This window comes from Oreochromis niloticus, linkage group LG3 (genome assembly GCF_001858045.2).
Source record: "Oreochromis niloticus isolate F11D_XX linkage group LG3, O_niloticus_UMD_NMBU, whole genome shotgun sequence".
Taxonomy (NCBI): Eukaryota; Metazoa; Chordata; class Actinopteri; order Cichliformes; family Cichlidae; genus Oreochromis; species Oreochromis niloticus.
In genome coordinates, this window is record NC_031967.2 from 37,691,867 (window position 1) to 37,710,013 (window position 18,147).

The following is an 18,147-nucleotide window of genomic DNA, read 5'->3' on the forward strand; positions in this document are numbered from 1 at the left end:
CTCTCTCGCTCTCAGCACGCACAGAGAAAAAGAGCACAAAAAGAAACAGGTTTTATCAGTTTAGATCCAATTCACACACATACAAACACTAAAGTGAAACAAGTGACACCAACCTGACCCCTGAAAGCATCTCGAATAAGAGAAACAACAGAGCGAATTGTGAGCAGAGGCTTTGTAACTGAACAAAAAGTGTTTTCATGAAAAGTTGCATTGAAAGTTTTTCTGCTGTTTTACTCTGATCACTGTTTTTACATACTAGGGAAAAAAGCTTAATAAAAGGCAGTATATTGGGTCATTACAGGCAAAAACAACAACAACAACAAAAGAGAAAACGTGTAGGAAAGAGGATGATATACAGAAGAAAAACTGGATGGATTTCTTACCATTTTATGATTAAAAAAATAGAGAAACTGTGTGAAAACTATCAGCAGAGGAAGATCTAAATAATCAAACCTGTTCAAAGTCAAGCGATGCAAATCTTAGAACCCCCCCAAAACTAAACAAAAACCTTGTTTTATCAGTTTCTTCCACCTTGTTATTATATTAAATCATGTAATCCTCCTTTTTTCTCATAAATTCTGCTTCTCTTACTTCTTCCCTCTCCCCCCGGTTTACTCCTCTATTTAAATGTTTCTTACACGATAGTTTTGAATAGGTTAACCAGAACCCAACAAAGTAAATGAGACAAACACAAAGTTTGTGTGGAACAAGGAACAATGCCACATTACTCGAAAAAATTAAAGGACCATTCAGAAAACACATCAGATATCATTTGAGAAAAGAGAATCATGCTGGACAAGTAGTTATATAGACTGGATCATTTGTTAGGATCTTACTGGTGGAAATGAAAATTATCAACCTAAAGAGGGCTGAATTCAAAGGGACCCTGAAAATCAGAGAGAAAAATGATGTGGCAGGTTAGTCCATCTTCCCAAAATTTCATTGCAGCAACTCAAAATGGTCCGTCTGTACGGCCTATGTGTGCTGGTATGTGTGCATGACAATGTTGGTGTCGCTTCTAATTAGATGACGGATGGTGTCCTTGGGGATCTCCTCCTAGATCTGGACCAGAGGATCACCAAGCTCCTGAACGGCTTAACTGCAATCTGGTAGCGTTGGATGGGCTGGGACATAATGGCCCAGAGTTGATCTGTTGGGTTTAGGTCACAAGAGTGTTTGGACAGTCAATGGAATCAACTCCTTCATCCTCCATAAACTGCCTGCATACTCTTTCCTCATGAGGCCCGACATTGACATGAATCAAGAGGAACTCAGGACCCACTGCACCAGCATAGGGGCTTACTATGCGTCCAAGGATATCATCCTGATACCTAATGGCTGTCTGGGTGCCATAGTCTAGCTGGAAGAGGTCTGTCCATGGATATGACTCCTCAGCCATCACTAATCCACTACCAAACCTGTCAAGGTAAACAATATAACAGGCAGTATAATGTTCTCCATGACTTCTCCAGACCTGTTCACATCTGTCACATGTGCTCAGGGTGAACCTGCTCTCATCTGTGAGGAGCACAGGTGGACCTGCCAATTCCGGTATTCTATAGCAAATGCAAATCTGGCTCCACGGTGCCTGTAAGGATGCTGGGAGACCACCTTCGTGAAGTCTGTTTGTTTGGTCAGAGGTCATTTTGTAGCTCTGCCTGTGCTCACCCTGTCCTGGTCCTGCTGGTGGGTTAAGGACCTTCTACAGTTCTGGCTGGTTCTCCTAAAGTAACTGCCTGTCTCCCAGAAACTCCTTCGCCTTCAAACCTTCTAGCAATTGGAGGAGCTGGAACACCGGTGCAACCTGTGTAGGGTCAAGGTATCACTTCATGCAACTGCATGAGGTGGTAATCAGTTTCAGTTTGCTACCGTGGCCAAATGCAAACTAAGACTGATTAACAACTGCCTCTGCTACTGAACTGACCAGGTCAATATCCCAGAAGTTTATCCAACTGGATGCTATATTCTAATATACTCTGAAATGTTCCTTTAATTTTTTTTCAGAGGGTAAGTCATATGTATTGTCACTGGAAAGGAAATGTGATAGGTGATGGAGCTGCTGGGACAGAACCAGGAGGAGGCAGTCCACATGATGTCCACTTGCTAATGTAAAGGAGTTTTATTGCCATCACATGGACCCTGTGAGGGAGCTGTGAATACTTCTCTTCAGAGGGGGATATTGGTTTATAGCAATAGTCAGTTTAGTGTAGTGGTTAATGCATTTGCCCAAAACACAAAAGCTCCCTGATTCAAGATTGGGAGGAGACAAACCTCTGGGAGGGCTGCATGAGGAAGGCCGTTGGGTGTAAAACTCTGTGCCAAATCAAATATATTGGACCCATCCACCACTGTGACGCTGTGTGAAGAAGAGGGGAGCCAAAAAAAGCTGGTTTCAAATGAGGTGGCGGTTACATTTTAACTGTGTGTATCCATGTTAACAAGCGTCAGACTCGTACAGAAAAATTGAAATTAAAAAGCGTTTCCTGGGAATCCTTCATCTCGTCTGTATCGACATGAGCTGTGAATGAATGACATTAACAGTAGTTCAGTCTCTCCTTGTTGTGCTCTCAGTAATCTACAAGTGGAACATAATTTCCAAAAAGTTTACGGACATTTCTATCAAGTAATCATTGAAAGCAGCCACTGAGGTCATAAACCCATCAGGAGAATTTTCATATTGCAGTCACAACAGCGAAAACAGTGGTTGGAGACGGCAGCACAAGCAAAAATATTTGTCACTGTGTGCAGCAAACTATCAACAACGTGCAATCTGTTGCTATTCAAAAAGCAACTTTGCATTGAGACAGCGATAAAAAAAGCAAGTCTGCTATCATTATCACTGTTAGTTATAACACAGTGATCATCTGCTGTCTGCTGAAAATCAAATACACATACAGTAAATACTTTCAGAGTTCAGCTCACAGATTTGAAACAGATTCAGAACGGAGTTGCTGACGTAGTTGCTGCAGGACAGCAATTAAACTGTAAATTGACAACAGTGCTTAGTAACCTTGCTGTTATATAGGAATATAATCAGAATAAAACCAGTTGACTAGTAGTGTTCCCCACTGCAAAGTGGTTCAACATGTTTCTTCCTGTTAAAACAGAGTTTTTCCTCGCCACTGTTGCCAAGGGGGTCTTTAGCTTACAGTATAAAGCACCTTAAATGTTGTTGCAATTTAGTGCTAAATAAATAAAACTGAACTGCACTAATCAGCAGAGACAGACTCAGATTAACTGCAATTATCAGCAATCTGCCAACAACCAGGCAACCTGTGCAACCGACTTAATTGAAACTGGTCACCTGCAGGTGAACTGGTTAGTGCAGATACCTACAACTAGTGGCTGAATGTGGAAAACTTCAATGTACCAGGCGACCATTGATTTCTTTCCTAGTTGCCAGGAGATTGTCATTTTATTTTTACTCTAGTGGAGAGATGTCAAACTAATTTTACATCGTGGGCCGCATACAGCCGGCTTTGGTCTCTAAGATAAACACATGCAATTTCATCAGAACATCTCAGTTTTTCTACATGATAAAGAAATCCTGCTGGAGTCAATAAAATCTCTCAGCACGTCTCCTTCAGCTTAAACTGTAAGAAATAAATGTGTAAAATTACAGAAAATACACTGGCACTGGTAGCTGGTTGGTCAGACTGTCTGTCATTATAAAACACAAAGTTTCTGAAAATGCCCATTTTTGTGGATCCATTGTAAAAACACAGATATTACTACAATAGATTGTGGGGGGAAAAAGGAACTTTCTGTCATATAAATGTTTATCACTTAATTACTTTGATGTAGTCTCAGTGCCCAAGGGGGAGGTCTTTATCAGCAGCAAAAACCTAAGAAAATATTGTTGTACATGTAAAATTTATGCCCACCTTCAAATTTTAAAAAAAAACCACCCAGTGAGGTAAATTGGAGTTTTTGCTGGTCTTATGTTTGATACCCCCGGTCTAGTGGGACTGGGCCATTACTTTAGAATTAGAAACTAGATTAGAATGGTAAATGGCCTGTATTTATATAGCGCTTTAATAGTCCCTAAGGACCCCAAAGCGCTTTACATATCCAGTCATTCACCCATTCACACACTGGTGACAGCAAGCTACATTGTAGCCACAGCCACCCTGGGGCGTACTGACAGAGGCGAGGCTGCCGGACACTGGTGCCACCGGGCCCTCTGACCACCACCAGTAGGCAACAGGTGAAGTGTCTTGCCCAAGGACACAACGACCGAGACTGTCCAAGCCGGGGCTCGAACCGGCAACCTTCCGATTACAAGGCGAACTCCCAACTCTTGAGCCACGATCGCCCTATAATATTGTTTAAATTCTTCACTTTCAAACCTGAAAAGTGGCTGAAATGTCTTATTTGTAAGGCATTCTGACAAATTAATTGTAGTTGGTGGAAATCATAACACAATATAGCTTGAAGAATTATAAATGAATAATTTTTTTTAAAGCCCCACATGTGGCTTTTAGTGCAACACCACTGAATATGCAAAAGTAAATGAAAAGCTCTTTGACAGCACTGTGCGCTCCATTAACAACTCCCACCTCTTACATAAGGAAGTCAGCTCATCTTGATCTGATTTACATGGCTCAGCCAGGTTATATTTGGCATTAGAAACCACACCCAGAGTCTTTTATGGTGAGCGGGTTTCTTACGACTCGCTGCACCCGTTCTGTCAGGAGAAAAGTCATGCAGTCAGGCACCTAGAAACACCCGACAGGATGTCAATTAAATCTCAGAGTGAGTCCTCCTCGTCTCCAAGCGCCTCTAAAAATAACCAGAGCCGCGGCGCCAGAAAAGACAAAACAAGTGTTCCTGTTAAAAGTGCCTTTTGTGAGTGCACATTTAAACTCACAGCTGGCTTTATAGACTCGTGGCAGGTGTTTGGGTCCCAATCGCTGCCGTAGCTTTGGTTCGTTGATCTTCTCGGTCTCTTCTCTGGTTGCATCAATTCAATTAAACCCTCATCAGCCTCTGCAGAATCTCTCAGAACTACTCTTCATATTTCTGTTCTTTTGCCATCAAAGATGATGTTTACACTTGTTTTTGCAATTCTGTGAAGATAATTTGGAAGAAAAAAGAATAAGTACCTCTAATTTGTATTTTAGCAGATTTTAAAATGGTAACAGGACGGGGTGACAGAATGAGTGAGAAAGCATGAATCGATCTATAAACTTTGTATAATATTTTTGTTCCCAGTGGTGGAATTTCATATCTTTAAGGCTTCTATTTTGGCTGCAAAAATAGATACCTTGCAGTTTGTCAGAGCTCCAATGCGGCTTTAATGATTGAGAATCAAATGTCTCACAATTTCAGGTCGTTTTAAAATTCAAGTTTGACCCTTACGTCCTTTCCTGTGGGATAACTGAAAAGGAAAAAGTCTCAGACACATGTTAAAGTCAAAGAAACAGCCCGACCACAGCCCACTTTTCTAAGGATGCCTTTATTAAAGAGTCAACAACGTGCGCTAGCCGTCCGGTTCTAGAAAAATAACACAGTCATACATTCATCCAAGTGGAAATCCATAAAAACAAAGAAAAGAAAAAAACAAAACAAGGACAGGTTTCTTATTCTTAAAGCTCAAAATCCCTTTAGAAGGTGAGAGGGGAACCTGAATGATATACTCATATACTGTATGTGTACCATGTGTACTTGTGTATTTGTTTGTCACTGTGTGTGCATGTGAGAAAGTGCTCGTGTGATGAGTAGCAGCAGCAACCTCTGTGACACGTGCAGAAAACTGATTATTGATTGATGCAGGAAACTGGAGACAGTTTTAGTGTTAATGCTCATTTCTATTTAGCCAGATAGTCCAGTGACTGACTGATGACCTGCCGTTAGTCCCACTCTGTGACAACCAGGATAGACCCCAATACCACCATCACTCTTCGTTAGATAAGTGGACTGATGTATGGAAGTCCTGATATTAGTGTAAAACAACTCATTACCTTCAGTCACTGGCTTTTCTGTGCATATAGACAGGAAGGGAACAGCAGCAGGGGGGTGACCAGAGACTTCTGGCAATGACAGGGGACCAAAAAAAACACAAAACTAAGAACCTGCTATCTGGTGACAAGAACAAGGTGAGCACTCTAATTTAACTAATTTTAACTTTGAGGCAATTGGAGTAACTCTAATGAGAGTGAAGGATACTAATGAATGACAAATGATTGGCTGAGGAAATGCATGAGAGTTACCCACAAAACTACAGGCTGATATGTTCATAAGCAGCCAAACTCATGGCTGTTGAGCAGTTTGGCAGAAACTTCCTGTTAACTGTACTTTTTTAAATTCTTTTTTACAATCTAATTAAAAAGAAACAGTAAGGAGTGAGACATGATCTAGTCGGCCTGTCTTTTCTATGACGATAGCCGACTGTTGATAACATGATGCCATGAAGCAAAAAACAAAACCTGCTTCTGAGACCTAATACAAGTACATCCTTTCTGCAAACCTTTGACTCACTCCTGTACCTGCTTCCTATAATAGTGAATGAAAACCCTAAATTACAATCTAAATGAAACCATCTTACTGTGGGAATGCACATCATTCCAGTATGAAGCGCAGAGCACTGACTATCTTCCAAGTGTGGCACTTGTCAAATCTCAGATGTGATCAGTCGACACATTTGAGATTTGTGGAAAACTGAAATCTTGCCCTTTGCATGTGATTCTGCATGTAAATATGGAGATACATTTATGTGAGCCTGAATATATGAATCAGGTTAAATGTCCATGTTCTATGAATTTTGGCTTTATCTTGGTTTTTGGTTATGAATGATATTAACTGTCTTCTGTTTTCAGATGGGTGTTTTTGTTTTGTTTTTACTTTTCAGCTCAGAGGTATGTCTAGTATTTTGAGTATTCGCTTCTACTTTAGTAGTTAATCATGTTCTCCTCTGTATTTGTCCTCCTGTGTCTTTCCCTTGCATAAAGTTAGCCACTCTGTTTCACTTTAAGCTACGTTTCTGGTGCCTTTTGGTTAGCTTTACTTTCCAGGAGTCTCCACTCTGCCCTGATTCCCCTTCTGTGTATACTGAGTCGCAGTCTCCCTTTGTCTTTTGTCAGATCTTATGTCAGCATTGTGTATTCTTGTTTCTTGGCCTTGTGCCCTTTTGGAACTTTCTGAATCTGACTTCAATAAGACGTCAAGTTTCATTTGTTAACTCAACCGTTTTTTAGTCATGCGTTTTCCTATAAATCTTGACATTAGAACTAATTTTAATATGAAAATCTAAATGCCCAACAACTCTAAAATGTGTTTTGCCACATAACTCAGAAACTTGCTATACAGTCACCATAAATTTGACCAATAGCAACTTTAAAACAGCTCTTTACTGCTTTTTATGTATAATCCCTATATTTGAAGCACATTTTTATTGGTAATAATGGACAAACATGTGTCCTGTGTAAATGTAACAAAAAACTGTCTCTCCTTTACACGGACACACTATTAAGGCCTGTAACAGTAAATCAAAGGATAAACTGCATTAAAATATGAATGGAGCCACTGTGACAACACTCACTGGACTACACATTTTACACCATGTTGGGGGGTTTTGAGCCAGGAGAGGGGCAGTGAATTTATAAGTTACCTGCTAATAAATACTAATAAAATCTTAAAATTTCACTTACTAAACCTGTAGTGCAAACTTCTTGGAGCAATCTATATTACGTCAGATGCTTCTGTTTCAAGGCACCGGCAGCACAGGCACAGAGAGATCCAGTCTACTGACTTTAATTAGTGCGAGTGAGATTTTGCAGGCAGGGAGCGGTCTACTAAATCCTGCCTAACTCCTGTGCCCAGATTGATGAGTTACAAAATAACTGACCCTCTGTACTCTTGTTAAGAATCAATAAAAGCCCAAATGGTTTTTCATTCTGGGCTGTAAACCAGCTTTTTTAATGCTGTAGTGCTTTTAACACAGAAGTCTATCTTTGGATTCAGCCTCAAGTGGCTGTCGGAGGAACTGCATTTTTTAGCACTTCTTGTCACTTTATTAGCCTCAGAGGTTGCTGCTTGAGACAAAGCTGTTTCTCTGTACATGTGATTCACATTCAACCAGGGTTATTAAAGTGGACTGGAGGCTGCGGCTGCCTCAAGCAATTCACAGTCAAACCTGCAGCCGGTCAGTGGCCGTATGAGTGAATAATGCATAAGATGAATCACGCGTCTCCTCCCATCCTCACCAATGCTTGATTTCTATTTTTATACCCCACAGTGTATCACTGCATGTCCACTTAGAACATATATCCTCTTCAATGATGCTCTGCTTGTTTCTCTATATCTCAGTCTCTCTATCTCCTGGACCGGCACATGTCTATATCTCTGGCTTTGTGAGGACACTGTTCATGTGATTATCACAACTGAATGCCACTTCAAATTCAAATACCCAACCAGGTTTTACTCTAAACCCTAAAATCAACATTAACCCTCATCAGAGCTGTCAAAATTCCCTCAACTTCCACAAATATCCCAAAACTCCCAAACTTGGTCCTCACAATGACACAATTTAAGATCTAAACACACACCTATTGATTGTGTACAACTCTAACCAAGTCAATACCTATTAATCAGGAGCAAAACAGAATCTAATTATGGATTCTGGCTGGATCAATTACACCATGGCCACACACACACACTCTGGAGAACAGACAGGCATTACTGATATTGATCTACCACAGTGATTGATTATTAATGCTCTGCCAAATAGCATGTGTGGCCTGTTGAGTCTGGTGTGATCTGAAATCTTTTAAAAGCAGCACACACATGACTGCAGTGACTTTATCAAATTATCAATGCTCCTCTGCGAGTGTCTTCACTCAGACTTTACATTTCAGAATAAAAGCCTTTGATTGGTGCAACAATGGCAGCAATGTTGCAATTTTATTTTATTGTGGTAAGTAACAGTCAGAATTTCAGTGCACATTATGAGACCTGAACAGATTATGGGGTGGTGTCATGCAGGCTGGTTGCCATGGTAACCGAGGATCCTGTCTTGTTTTTTTTTAAAAATCTTTCCACTTCTGCTTTCTGGGTTATCGGCCTTCATGTGTGGTTAACATGATGCTGACTTTTTCAATCCCTCACTTAATTTTATTTTTTGTTTTAAATGTTAAATCTTTTCAGAGTTGCATTCACAAATAAATAGGCTGGGGATGATAATGGTGAAGCATGGTGACAGATGGAGGGCAGGTTAGTTTTATGAACAAACCGCACTGTGTTTAGTGCTTATGCAAACGTGTTAACTGGAGATCTAGTAATCCATGCACTTCTCTAAATGTGGTCCAAAAAATATATAAATATATCAAGATAGGAGGACATACTGGCCAGTGCTCTCTCTTTCCACAGGAGGACACTGCCTGTTTTACTTGAGTTACAGTATGTTTATGTTTCTAGTGCCTTGTGTTTAGTTTTGCTTTTAAGGTGTCTCCACTCTGCCCTGATTACCCTTTTGTTTATTCATCATCACAGTTTCCCTTTATATATTGCACCCTCCACATAACAGCAGGGTGCAAGATGCTAGCAGGTAGGGCATACATGGAACACCATAATCGAGTGGCCATCTTGTATACAGAAACAGCTGTGGCGAGTATGGCCTGGGCCTGGAGTGTGGCATTGACTCCGTGGCTTCTTTCCAGAAGAGTGCAGTCCTAGGGTCAGCAAAGATACTGTCCAGGACCCTCAAGCTCTCAGGCCTCTGGTAGAGGACCTGAGCTTGAAGGATAAAGACTGCCTGCAAGGGAATTTTGGGGGGCAAGAAGCTAAAGTGGAGGCAGTATGGTTGAAATGAAAATCAGCTGTGATATTTCCAGTTCTGAGCATTTGTCAGTTTATCTAAATTCTCAAACTCACCACAGTGTCAAGTTAAAGTCAAGAGTTGCCCCTGAACAGTTTCACCTCGTCCTTGCTTCTCTCTGTGCATTTAAGCCCAGTTCCAGTTCTGCCCCTACACATTTGGTAAATGAACTGGTTCTTTTCTACTCTACCTGAGCACTCAAAGCGCTTTATACATCTTGTCTCATTCACTCATTCATACAAGCACTGGATGGGCAGCTTTTTCTATGTAAGCGCTTTCTAACGTTCACACAAATTCATGCTTCGATGGATGCATCGGAGAACAACTAGGGGTTAGCAACTTGCCAAAGGATATTTGGCATGCAGCCAAGGACTGAACCAACAACTTTCCGATTAGAAGAAATGATCTGCTCTACCTCCTGCGTTACAGCCACCCCATTTCTCCTTTTAACTCATTAGTGGAAGCGGCCTATAAAGCACTCCAACACAGAGTATACTAATTGGACTCCCTGAAGGTGCAGCACCTATTTTGTGTGGTTGAAACTCCACCCAATTGGATTCAAGTTCATGTTGCAGATATAAGCAAAATCAAACTGTGTATATACATAAATAAAAAAAGAATGGTCTCCCTTTTTGAGTCTCCTCTATGCCTTCGACCCAAACCGGTAACAGCAGATGGCTGCCCCTCCCTGAGCCTGGTTCAGTTGGAGGTCTGTTCCTGTTAAAAGTGACTTGGCCCCTTCATAACATTGACAAGTGGTCCACTTAGGGGGTCGTCCGATTTCTGGGGTTTTCGATCTAATACTGTAGGTTCTTTACTTTACAGGAAAGAGCGGTTTGAGTCCACTGTTGATGTGGATTTGTGATATCTAAATCACATTAAACTGAACTGAAGGGAAGTTGGATCTGTAGGAACACCTGAATGAATCTGTAACAGCATAAGCAGGTTATGGACATGACTGCATCCACCCATCACGGAGTTGTATAAGTCGCTGCAGTTGCTGATTATAAGTTGCTGTGACCGTCTTTAGAATTGCAGCTGCAGTGTTTACCCTAACTTTTAATTAAGAGACCCTTCAGCAGCCATAAGTGCGACTCCACGTGGAGTGTAGCGGCCTTTGTTTATGTTCTCCTTTCAGTCTTTATCCGATCGTCTACATCCTTCACCCACCCTTCAACTCTTCAGCTTAATCTCTCTCATGGCGCCGACCCTGGGTTGTACCTTAGTTTAGATTTGTCCTTTCTGTTGTGTTTAGTTTGAATGTTAAGATTTGTTTAACAAAATGCACCTCTACTTGTGCCCTCCGTTTCCTCCGGGTTCTTATTTTCACTGCAGATCATGCAGAGCTTTACTTCCTCCACTGATGCAATCATTGATGCTGATTATTACTTTAAGGAGCGTTTTTAGAAGCCATTACATTTCCTAAACTCCTTCCCGCTCAGTGTAAGTCCAGTCTGCGAGCCAGCTGATCAAAACATTGATTTATTAAATGCCTGAAGCCTCACACAAGATCAAAAGATTATTCAAATATTAATCCACATTTTTCTAATATCCCGATGCATTAGAGCTGGATTAATTGATTTTCTCTGGGCCACTTGAGGGTAGTGCAACAACCTGAAAACACACCACTGATGTATTATCACTTTTTAGCATTTTCATGGGGAGTGTGTGTGCAGTCATTTGCACACCCGGCAGACAAATAGCAACTTTTTCTACCAATAACTATGCAATTCATATTGCACAGTCTTTCCTATTGACTGGTGTAGCTTTAAGACTTTGTGAGCATGAGGGCAGAGTCAAAGATTTTAAATTTGTCGTTTGCACAACTTTACCACCTATAAATCGAAGAAAAGTGAAACACGTCCCAAGTGTGCAGTGGTCTGAAATGAAAATACTGGATTTCAACACAAACACATAAACTTGACAGCCCTGATAGAATCTGTAAGCAATGAAGGTGATCTTTATACCGCGAATGTTGCTGGTTGCTTTGACCTTTTGAGAGCTTTTCTCCTCTTTATGCACCTTCGATCTACAAATGTCACAATGTTCATCTCCCCCACCATTTGGTCAGGTAGGACTTTATGAGAGGAGTGATGCACTGAGATAGACAAGGTTAAAGATGGAAATCATTTCAAAACAAAGAGCCAAAACAAGCAAAAAATTGTCTGAAATGTGAAGCAAATATCTTCGCAGTCTTAGATCGGCATTCTTTTTAATCACCAGCAGGGGGCGATACTACAAAAAAATAATCTTCAACCCTATAGAAGCCAATGGGGTAAACAGTCCTTGGTCTTGACCTCTGCAAACCTTTCCTGGTGAATCCTGATGTGCTCATTCACTTCAGATCATACTAAATAAAACACTAAATGCATTTGTAAATTCTGGGGAATCTAAGTTACACAAAGGGAGGGATTATGCATGGTAGTATATATAAGACATGTCAATCAGCCAATTAGCAGGCAGTTTCAGTGGGATTTCTATATTGCTTATCACACCTGGTTCCAAATTACATAATGTCGTCTGGGATTAATAAAGTATTCTTTTTAAAACAGGACTTCAGACACTGGTGTGTGACGTCACTGTAGCTATGTCCATTCTTTGCTGCCTCTGAGGGCTGTGCCCAATCATATCATCTGCAGTAATAACAGAATTAGTTTTCACACGTCATATTATATCAGTTCAACAACAAGACAATCGGCAGTTTTAAGTTATTTTAATTGTTGTAACACTAAAATATTAAGTAGTTATTTTGTACTTTTACTTCAAATTTCCAAGGAAAACACTACCTCAGGTACTCTTGTGCTTATATTTGGCTGTGTCACTGGATATAACGCTTTGTTACTGCTATTTCACTATACTGTAAAGTTTGCCATCAATGACATCAGCTCACAGGAAAAGAAAATGCCCTTCATTAACTCACATTTATGGATGCCTGCAAGCATAACAAAATATTCAGTATTTTTTTCTATATTGTCGGAAACATCAGTATCACAAATGAAATATCATGAAATACTTTTGAGGCTATGTCACCTAACTGTCTTTGCTCTGACTGAAGGCCAGGTACTAGTTTGCTCTTTGTCACCGGCCTTTGACATGCGTACGTTAACAAAAAAGGTGTTTTGAGGAAGGACTCCTTGAAAAGCTTCTGATTATGATTACAGTAAGCATCACTGCTGCTGTCAGCCTTATAAAAAATGCTGTTGCTCCCCCTGGGTTCACGGTCTCTGTGCTGCCTGTCTGTAGCTTGCTTTGAGTTTATCAGAGAGGAGAGTTCGGCCATAAATTCCAGCCCTGCGTGGCAACGTCACAGTTCATCTTCACTGACATTCATCTTCACTTGCTTTTTACAAGCTTTTCATTGAGAAAAATAACGGCAATCTGGGCTGAATCCTAAAATACGAATCCACTAAGAACTATGTCTCTTTCATGGGCTTCATGCACTTTCTTTAATGTGCAGATATAAAGTCTAACTGTTAGTGAGGTGAGGCTGGAACTGACGGGTGGAAACATTCACAGGCCCGGCTACTGAATCAGCTTTCCAAAACACTTCTATTTTTTTTAAAGGAGGCTTTGTGATATATGTATATATCACATTTATACTGTAAAATAGTGTAAAAAACAAAACAAAACAAACAAACAATACACATGATGGCAGCATAGTTGGCAAACATAGGAACTACTACAAGTCATAGTGGGGCGGCTAACTTGTGCTGCATTCTGGTGAAGCAGTGTAAACACTGATGTTGGAGGGGACACTCAACATGAATATTATGTTAGTGTGATTAAAAACATGGATGCATCATTTCCATGTATATCACCAGTCTGCATTCAGGCCAGTGTGTGTGAATGTTAGATAGAAAGCACTTGCATAGAAAAACCATAAAAAAGTGCTTGTATGAACAGGTGAATGAGGCATGTTATGTAAAGCGCACCAAGCGCTCAGAGTATATGAACCAGTCCATTTACAATTACTCAAACTAAATTTCTGCCATGCTTTAAAGTGGCAACAGACAAATCCTCTTTTTAAATTTATTATTACAAGCTGACATTTTCATCTATAGGGCAGCAAAACATATGACAGTGAAACACCGTGGGTCTGAAGATTGTTATTTCCATCTGCAGTCGTTTGTATTTGCTCTGTCCTCAGACCAGCACAGAACAGAGCAGCTATCAGTAACAAACAATATGACATTGATTACATCAGACACATCAATTTAAGGAGGGGTTATGAGTGGACAGGGTTGCAAAGCAGCTTGCAGATGTGCAGCAACTGTAGCCAGGCTAAAGCAGCTTAAATAGCACACACTATATAAGTTCTGCCAATGGCATGCATAGCAAGGTATCAGCTGAGCCACCAGCTGATGTGGCCTGACATTAAGACCAGCTGGTCTGCTGGGGTTGTGGTTAAGCCTGACTTCATGTTGTGCCTGAGTTTACTCTACCAAACAAAAAAAATAGTCTCCTTCAAAAACAACTGAAAAAGGTAAAGAAGGAAAGTGATAAAAAACACAAAACAGACAAAACTAAACAAACAAAACTACCCATCAAATAATGGATTTAGCACAGCAGAAAGTGCTGCAGCAGTCTAAAAGGAAAACAAAGGCAATGCAAAGCAGAGGAGGATTTAGACTTCTGCGGGGAATCTATGTAGAGCCTACGATGTAACCATGGCCGACGTGCTTGTGTGCTGCTGCATTATGGTTGATTACAGCGTGGTCGTGTCCAGATGTTTCAGTGCCAGCAGATAGAAAAAGGGAAAATGTTGGGACCTTTTCTCCCTCCTGGGTGTGCCCTCTTTGTTGCAGTTTTGTTTTATTCGTTTGGAGGGAAACATTTTTGTCCCACTCCTTTGTACATTCCCTCACCTCTATTCTGACTGTTTCAACAGTCTACCTCCAGGAATCTGCTGTCATTTGTGAAACCTTATATTGATGCTATGTTCATCATTCCTTATACTAAGGGGATGATTGCTATTCTCCCACTGATAAATTCAAAAACTGCCGCGAAAAAGTAGCCGGAAATGCACCGGAGGAATCGACGGTACTGAACAGGCCAATCACAATAGGAGCTTCAGAGGTCACTCCTAGCAGATCTTGAAGGGCTAAAGAGTTAATGTGAAACCAAAGACATGTCCAAATTCCAAATTGTGAAATGTTTGCTAATTCAGATGAAAAATAAAACATCCTTGTACGTCTAAAGTTTTTGAACGACCAACTGTGTTTTTTTTTTCCACACGAGTATTAAAATCACACATTATTAAAGCGTTTGTCACGTGCAGATTAGTCATCCTCTGTTACTGAAATGCAAAGTAAGAAGAAATTGATTATTAAATACTAAATTGATGGGCTGGCACTGCTAAGCACTTAACTGTGCCCCTGCTGTCCGAGCTCTGGCCGTGACATTATGAGTACAGGATGCACAGCGGTTGACGTCGTGACATTTTGGAATGCTGATTCATTGCTGCTCTGAGGCTTTCTGCTGCCAAGACAGCTGCCTAACCAGAGGGGCTTTTTATGAAAAAAACAGAGGACAAGGACGGACAAAATGAATAAAACAATCAAACAAGACGTAAGAGGAGCTGATGTCATCCTGCTGAGAGAACAACAAAAACAAGACCAGTACTTATAGCTGGCAGCTATTCATCACACGAGCTGGTTTCTAAGTGTGTGAATGTGTATGTGCTTGCATGTGTGTGTTGCAGGTAACGGTGTTTTTTTTTTTTCTTTTTTGATCAAACATGCATAATTTCTCTACTTCACCGCTGACAGTCGTATATTAACCAGAGTAAAATTCAACAGCCTCTGCTCATGCCAACCCTTTGAAGTCGCCTCACCAAGCGACTTCAAGAGAAAAAAAAAAAAGTCATGATGAAATTCTGGTGAAATTTCCCTTTTAAATAGATTTCCCAGATAGATAGAAAGGCAAACTCGTCCCATTTTAGTCCATCTGTTCCTCATTCAAGCATATCTATGTGCCTTCACTTATTTGCCTCATTTCCTCTCCCTATATTCTCCAATCATTCCTCCTGCCTTTATTTCCCCTCACCTTGTTCTTCCTTCCTTAAAACGTCCCGCGTTTCTTAAGCTCTCTCTCCCACCCCCATTTATCCATCCCTCCTCCCTCTTCCACACAATAAATATCTTATTATTCACCAGGTTAAAGTGTACTTATTAAGGAAGAGCTGAACGAGAAGCCAGGATATCGTAGGCAACTCAAATAGAAGCAAAGACAGTGTATAGAAACCAGAATAGTCCTCATTATTATTAATAGAAGTCTCTTATTATTATTATTACCGTTATTATTATTACTAGTATAATTGTTATTAGGATAAAATAAAGTTCCTTGGCCCTTGTTGATGCAGAGAGAGAGGGTGCAGGCTATTGACAGCAGAGCAAAGGTTCCAAGCTGCTTCTGTTCATCCCAGTGATTCGGTCAAATTTAAATCCATTGTTCCACGGTTAAAGGGGACGTTATTCCGTTTGCGATCTCCTTCCATTCAGCTGAATGGAAAAGTGTAGTTCAATTCAAATTCCACTGGTTTTAAGATGATTTAATTCCATTTTTATTCCGATACAGATTCGAAGTTTGGTTAAAGGGAAAGAAACCATCATGTGAAACTTTCCAAACAGGGATATTTCCTTTTTGAAAAGTCACTTTGAATCCTTGTAATCCCATAATAACGATGTGTGTTTTAATCTTTCGGAAAAAAAAGTATGCTCCTTTTTAAATGAACTCCTTTGGTCTCATGGTGGCATTTGTGGAAAATGGCAGATGTATATAAAGACAGTCTGGCTTTGTGAAGTTTGTGAAGATCAGACAAAAAGACGGAGACTGCCATCGAGAGGGAGAAATAATTCCTAACATCATAAAACAATGTAATTTGTCCAAGAGCTTACACGTAGTATTTTAGTAGCTCAGGTATACTTTGCTCCATTTGGCAAACTATTTATTTGGGATGATTGTAACCATCATCTTCCCCGACCCCTTTAATGCGGACCCCAGCATGTCAAAGCGCCACAAAATTTTCAATGAAAAACTGCCTCAAACTTTTCCCGTAATTTACCTTGTCTGTTAAAAGCATCCTCATTTACATCCTCATATTTTTAATTAGATACTTTTACCGCAATATGAAATTCATATTTCCTTCTCTCGTGTTTTATTCACAATTATTCATGAACATATATAAATATATTTTGGCAATTTTCAAACTGACATTGTGATATAATTTGGAAACTGTAATAGCAACAGTAAGAAAATGCTATGATCTTACATAGTTTATATTTTGGCAATTAAACATCTGTTGAATTGGATTCTAGCAATGAATGTTTCTTATGTATCCATGGATGAACAGACATGGATTTCTGTGATACTGTGGAAAACCTGATGATAAATGACATTTATCTGTGTTTAGCTAGCTAGCTAGGCTGTCTTGGGAATTCACTCAATGGTGAACTTGTGTGTGTTGTGTTTCCATCTTAAAAAATCCCTGACAACGGCAAACTGGTGATACTTTGAATTTCTGGAATATTCTCCAAACAGGTTTTATTGAGTTCTCGCAAGCAAGGTAAGTCAGCTCAATTAATAGCGACTTAACTCCAAAACTTTTAAGCAATGAGGTTTATGCGATAGCAAAACATGTGTGTCTGAACCCTGAAAAATCCCAGACAACGTCAAACTTGAGATACTTTGATTGTCTGGAATAAGTTTTCCAAATAGATATTTACGGACTTTTAACTGAGTTCCAGCTAGCTAGTTAAGTTGGCTCAATTATTAGCGACTTATCTCCAGAACCTTCCAACAATAAATTTCACATAATAGTGAAAGTGTCTGTTTAAACCCTGAAATATACCAGACAAACTGTCTCTATGAACATCTGCCACTTTAGCATGCCCTCTGTGGTGTTACCATGACAATCAAGTCAATCCTTAGAACCTGCTCCATTCTCGGGTGTGCTGCATTCTAGAATTCCAGAATTCCAAATCCATCCAAGTAAGTTCTAGAACGGATTGTACCAAATTCTCCGCCCTCTCTCTCTGTCTCTCTCCATCTCTGTATATATTCAGCCATTTTGCAAACAAACAAAAACAGTTTGGTAGTCCCTTTCTCCTATAGCTGTGTAGTGACGGAGTCCTCTATGACCTCGCAGCTGTCCTCTATGACATCATCGCAAGGTCCCACCCAACCACCCATCATCATCACCCCTCCTCCTCCCCCTCCTCCATCCACGCTGCCATCACCCGATCCTCCCATGCCTCCACTCTGGAAAACGTCCTCACTGGAGTCCAGGAGGCGCGAGCTGGACTCGGACATGTTGGAAGCACAGTGCAGGGATT

The 18,147-nt window shown here is 40.4% G+C and overlaps 1 protein-coding gene across 1 annotated transcript in view; it reads right to left on the reverse strand.

Moving 5' to 3' along the window:
- Window positions 1–5,439: 5,439 nt before the first annotated feature.
- The window catches only part of trpc5a (transient receptor potential cation channel, subfamily C, member 5a), a 194,224-nt gene continuing 181,516 nt past the window's right edge, over window positions 5,440–18,147 (reverse strand). Inside the window, 1 exon segment of the mRNA XM_003455011.5 lies at window positions 5,440–18,145. Within this exon segment, the coding sequence (XP_003455059.3) occupies window positions 17,921–18,145 (225 nt within the window). The 3' untranslated portion in view covers window positions 5,440–17,920.